General features: G+C 35.1%; 1 protein-coding gene across 2 annotated transcripts; it reads left to right on the top strand.

The window, feature by feature from the left end:
* Positions 1-1,840, top strand: LOC135075780 (cilia- and flagella-associated protein 20). 2 transcript variants are annotated; one of them, XM_063970279.1, is made up of 3 exons: positions 1-164; positions 1,066-1,294; positions 1,419-1,840. In XM_063970279.1, exons 1-3 carry the CDS (start codon positions 106-108, stop codon positions 1,734-1,736), a joined length of 606 nt encoding a protein of 201 aa, XP_063826349.1. In that variant the 5' UTR covers positions 1-105; the 3' UTR covers positions 1,737-1,840. The 2 variants fall into 2 exon arrangements, with proteins under 2 accessions (XP_063826349.1, XP_063826413.1); XM_063970343.1 differs by lacking the exon at positions 1-164 and having other exon boundaries at positions 850-1,294.
* The last annotated feature ends 4,280 nt before the right edge of the window (positions 1,841-6,120 follow it).

Raw genomic sequence — 6,120 nt, 5'->3', positions numbered from 1 at the left:
ACGATTCAATATTATTTTTATATATAATTTATATTGGTAATAGAAAACTACCGCAAATAAAATATTTCTGTAAAACAAACAAGAAAAAAGTAAGAGTAAAAGTTCATGCGTACCGTGATCCCACAGTTTGTTATTGTTTCTATATTACACTTCGACGATACCAGGTAAGTAATTACTATAAATATTATTTGTTAATTTTAATGTAAAGTAATAAAAATTCTTACCTCTTCGATGACGTTTCCGTCATTTTCGCTTTATCACTTTATCGGTTACACTAACGAAACGAACAGAAAGACATGGGTTATTCTCTGTAAAATGAACTAAATATTATTTTCTGTGCACATTTTACAATTATACTTTAGAAATATGAAAGAAAAACCACAAAATACAACAAAACTTGAATGCACTATCGCTGCACATGCATCGCCGACCACCGTCACACAGATAAAAAAGTTTTTTTTGCTCGAAATGTCGAATTTGACATATTTTGCAATAGAATCAAATGTATACTGCCTGTTGCTATCCATTATTCATATTATTACGAGTTACGAATTTTCTATAATATTTTAAGACATAAGGCCTTAAAAGAATGAAAGATAATTATCTAAAACCTAAATTAATAAATATTGCGTGCAGGTACAGTGATTTGTTCATTCTTATTATATTATTATTTGTCAACTATTTGTTTCCACAAATTCAGAAGTGTTTTCTTGAAATTGGTTGTTTTTCAATCCTTTTTTTCATAGTAAACATAGATATTTTTTATGTTAAGACCTATCATAATTCCCTGAAAAGAAACGTAGCGTTGTCTTTTTTTTTTCATGTCCACGTTGCTATGGTAACCCTGTATTGATAACAAACGCATGGCCAATGGCCGCGTTCAAAATGCTTGTATAAACTGTCAATCTGTCAAGTTGCAATGCAACCGCGAATTATTTTCTGTATTGATTAAACTTTTATTGTTAATCGTGTGCTAAATGTAAGGTTTACACAGTTCGTTAGGGGTGATATAGGAAAAATGTTCAAGAACACATTTCAGTCTGGTTTCCTGTCAATTCTTTACAGCATAGGCAGCAAACCTTTGCAAATTTGGGATAAAAAAGTGCGAAATGGGCACATAAAGAGAATTACAGACAATGATATCCAGAGTTTAGTGCTCGAAATAGTCGGGACCAATGTCAGCACGACGTACATTACATGCCCGGCCGACCCGAAGAAGACGCTCGGCATCAAGCTGCCGTTTTTGGTTATGATCATCAAAAACCTCAAAAAGTACTTCACCTTTGAAGTCCAGGTAAGGGTTACGTCATTTCCGTTGCCAGGATACATTTGTTGTGAACATACAAACTTAATTTTTGTGCTATGAAAGTGTATGATCAATAATCTCCAAACATAACCTCCATTATTTACATTTACAGGTTTTGGATGACAAGAATGTGCGAAGGAGGTTCAGAGCAAGCAACTACCAATCGACAACAAGAGTAAAACCTTTTATTTGCACAATGCCTATGCGATTAGATGAAGGATGGAACCAGATCCAATTTAATTTAGCAGACTTCACGAGACGGGCTTATGGAACCAATTATGTTGAAACTCTGAGAGTACAGATTCATGCTAACTGTCGAATAAGAAGAGTCTACTTCTCTGACAGATTGTACTCTGAAGATGAATTACCGGCAGAGTTCAAACTGTTCCTGCCCATTCAAAATAAAACGAAGACTGCTGTTGCTACATGAAATCTTACAAATATAAAAAAAATGTGTTGTTAATTTAGTAAATGTATGTCTAAGTCTATTTTTTGTTTTTTATGTAATTATATGTACTTTTCTATACACCCCTACTTTCTACTATTTATTTTACTGTGTATTTGCTGTGCAAATAAATGTGCACCACATATTTATTAATGTTTGGAATTTTATAACTCCCCCAGTTAAAGATAAGACATGGTTCACATTCATAAGTTTAAACCCCTTTTGTATTATTAAGTTTAGGCCTTTAGGAAGAAATCTTTTTAGCAGGCCTTTTGTTGGTTGGATGAAAAAGTCAATTTATGAGATTACAAAAGCAACACGAATAAATTATTCTTATTTATTAGGACAACTAATTCCTCTATGAGGACAACCAACAAGACAAACACACATACATAAAATTACTATAACTATAGTGCTTAGAATTATGTGTTGTCGTAATTAAAGGCTGCCACGGCATGTAGTCTAGATGGTATTATTAAAATTCAAAACCAAAATGGACTAATGAGTTTTGCATACAATTTCTATAAATTCTCGATAGGTAAAGTGTGTTGGAACCTTTATGAGAGTCCGATCACAGATGAGACAGGGAGTCCCAAAGAGCTTAAAAGAGTCCGATTAACTTTGGATACGTGACAGCCAGCTGTCAAATTAATAGTGAGTTCCATGCATGCCAAAAGTTAATTGAACAATTGATCGTTGATGTATCATTTCTTATCACATTGTGTTTCCATAACTAGGGTATGGATAATTTTTGTATTATTAATTCGATTTTCTTCCCTAAACTTTGAATTTTTGACAAATTTCAATATCTATATAATACGTGTGAGTGTGATATACAGGGTGGAAACGTTAAGTGATCTCACTCGATTATTTCTAAACTATACAAGATATCGAAAAACTGATTACTGATTCTGAAAGTGCTTTACGAGCTCTTTCAAACGATATCAGTAATAGGTTACAGAATTAACTGGATCTATCCGAAAATTCAATGTTTTCAGCCTCCATACTAAATGTATGCCAATGCCAGCCACACAATATTAGAAGTGTTAATTTTTTTATTTTAAATAATAAACACTTAAAATTAATTCGTGAATTGCATTCTTATTTAAAATTATTCACGGAAAACATTGGTTTTAGGCTTTACTTGCTATAATATTATCAAGACATGAGTGCTATGATTGTGGCAGTATTAAATGTATGGAAGCTGAAAACATTAAATTATCGAATAGATCCAGTTTATTTTATAACTTATTATTGGTACCATTGGATAGAGCTCGTGAAGAACTTTCAGGATCAGTTACCAGTTTTTGGATATCTTGTATAGTTTTTAATATTATGAGGTTTTACTAAATGTATGGAGGCTGGAAACATTGAATTTTCAGATAGATCCAATTTATTATGTAACCTATTATTGGTGCCGTTGGATAGAGCTCATGAAGCACTTTCAGGATCAGTAAGCAGTTTTTGGATATCTTGTATAGTTTAGAAATAATCGAGTGAGATCACTTATCGTTTCCACCCTGTATATATCGTTGTAAAGAAGAGAAGCTAGAAATGTTTTTATGATCATTGGCAATCCATTATCACCTTAAATTTTTTTTTAAATGAAAGGTAAGTTGAATTTTTTTATCGTGGTTTGTACTTTTGTTAAACTTTGGCGGCTCGTAACTAGCTTTTCAATCATCATCTGGATCTGACATTTATTTTATTTGACTAAAGACATATTCATATTAATATTAAATAAAAAAATCGGTTAAAAACACGTGATAAACAAATTTTAAGCAGTTTTTTGGTCTAATTTCGAGAAAAAATAACTAAAAACAAAAATATCAATTAAAAAAAGCTGCTCACTTAGGGTCAAATGGGCGAACTTGTATTCTTAAAATGACCTTACCTATACAACCACGTAGTTGGTCTAACCTTCCGCCAAACATCCTGTTTATTCCGTTCCGTGATCGTTTGCCATTTCACTCGATGCCAATTGAATGATTATTGTTATCACACACGTCACACATACGGACATCACTATTTCATATCACTGAAAAAATATGGCCAAAGTGGCTATGATTGGGGTCAATATGAAATTATTATTTTTCCTTGTATTTTCTTTAATTCATATTAAAAATGGTCACGCCGACGATATCCTAGGTTGTGGTGGATTCGTTAAAAGTCATGTGACTTTGGATTTCTCTAAAATTGAGATCGGCCTGTAAGTTAACCTATCATCACTTCTAATTAGATTTTACTAAATGTAATAAGTTAAAATTTTGTGTTTATTTGGCTATGCAGTGGTGAATTCATATGTCGTAATTATTTACATTTATAATTTTAGGTATACAAAAGATGGAAGCTTAAAAGAAAAGACTGAATGTGCTCCTACCAATGGGTATTACTTTTTACCTCTTTATGAGAAAGGGGATTATGTGCTGAAGGTCCATCCACCAGCAGGATGGAGCTTCGAGCCTGCTGAGGTGAACCTTAACATAGATGGAGAAACGGATGCCTGTTCGGTTGGGCAAGATATAAACTTCCAGTTTAATGGTTTTGGGATCACCGGTAGAGTTATAACAGCAGGTCAGAAGCTGGGGCCAAGTGGAGTTTCAGTTCAGCTGGTCAATGATAAAGGAGAAGTGAGGAATACTGTTACTACTACAGGAGGGGACTTCCACTTTACACCTGTGATACCTGGCAAATACACTGTGAAAGCTTCACATCCAAGGTAATTTATTGAGTTTACTCAAATAATTTTCAAATACCACAATATCCTTTTTAGACAATTATCTGCTAAAAACGTAGAAAGAACACTGGCTTAAATATTTAATTATTACTACATTGGTTGGGTGCCAAGGTAAGGTAATCTACATACTAATTTATCACAGGTTTAAAATAATTCCAAATTACAGTCCCTAAGTTGAACTGGTGGGTTGCACCATTTATGTTGCAAAGATGGGTATTCTGCACCTTTACCACAAAGAAAACCTTGCAAAAGTTATTGAAAACTTGAAAACTTAGCAGAAAAATCACTTACCTCATATTATCTTCAATTTACACTTGTCTTCTAGATGGAAACTGGAGCCAGCCCAGGCCGTAGTGCAGGTAAAGGAAGGCAACACTGCTCTGCCCACAGGGGTGCTGGCCGTGAAAGGATATGACGTCAAAGGATCTGTCACATCATTTGGGGCCCCCATGAGCGGCCTCTATGTCCTCCTGTATGCAAAAGATGTAAGTTTTACCTGTTTCAGTTTCTCAATTGGTAGTGATATTTTACCTCTTGATATAGGTAGTTTCTTGTGCTATATCAGCCTACCAACAAAAGAACTGGAATGGTAGTTGATTATTAAAATTAATGAAAGTTTTTTAAAGAGTTAATTTGTATAGAATAGATAACTTTCAAATTCATTATAACATAGGTATGCTCAATATCTTAATTATTCTTATGTAAATGCTGTGTGCAGCATTCATAGGAATTTTATTGAATTGTATTCTGTGGTTGTGCCTTTAATAAATAAATATTAATTGTCTATTTTTTAGGAAAAGCAACTGTTCCGCGTCGAAGGCTGCAAGACTGCACTCCTCCAAGGAGTCCCTGACTCTCCCATTTGCCACTCTGTGACTGACAGTAACGGGGAGTTCAGTTTTGGCCTGGTCCCCGCTGGGCACTACTCACTAAGGGCACTGAGTGTGGCCCCGGGACAGAATGAACTGTCTCTCAATGTTGGACCTGAAGTGGTACCCTTCAGTGTTATGCATGACAGCTTGTACATCAAGAATGCTTTTGAGGTAAGCAAAAACTGACATCTTATTTCAATCTAAATATTATTTACTTACGTTACTGCCTGTAAATTGAACTGCCTATAAGAGATTTTAAAAGTCAAATAACAAGTACATTAAAAAACCCAGACATACTGCTAGTGCAAAAACGTGGCTTGAAAAAGAGTCCTTAAATGCTGCATAAGCCCTTTGCAAGCGCAAATTCTGAGATGCTCCATGAAAAAATGAAAAAACTTAACTACTCAAATAAGTTGATGAGGCACCTTTGCACTCCTCATTTACAGACTAAATACTGTGGCACCTTATACTAAAGTTATAATAGCTACTTCACAACAAAAACGTGTAATATTCATACATACCTTGTTCTTCCCAGGTGAGCGGCTTCACAGTGGTGGGCTCGTTGCTAGCTTCAGTGGGCGGGGCAGGCGTGGGCGGGGCTCGCGTGGAACTAGATGGGCGGGCGGTGGGCACAACCGACGCGGGCGGCAAGTTCACGCTGCCCGCGCTGAAACCAGGGAACTACTTGCTCAACTTCTTGCACGGTGAGCTTCTTTTGTCCAGGCTAGAACAAGTGAGACAAGTGAGTCCACAGTGGTAG

This window comes from Ostrinia nubilalis, chromosome 1 (assembly GCF_963855985.1).
Source record: "Ostrinia nubilalis chromosome 1, ilOstNubi1.1, whole genome shotgun sequence".
NCBI lineage: Eukaryota > Metazoa > Arthropoda > Insecta > Lepidoptera > Crambidae > Ostrinia > Ostrinia nubilalis.
This window is presented reverse-complemented; position numbering and strand designations above follow the sequence as displayed.

Coding starts and splice junctions, on each gene's coding strand:
- LOC135075780 (XM_063970279.1), top strand. CDS start 106: ATGCGTACCGTGATCCCACAGTTTGTTATTGTTTCTATATTACACTTC. Junction 165..1,065: donor TTACACTTCGACGATACCAG/GTAAGTAATTAC, acceptor AATTCTTTACAG/CATAGGCAGCAAACCTTTGC. Junction 1,295..1,418: donor ACTTCACCTTTGAAGTCCAG/GTAAGGGTTACG, acceptor TTACATTTACAG/GTTTTGGATGACAAGAATGT.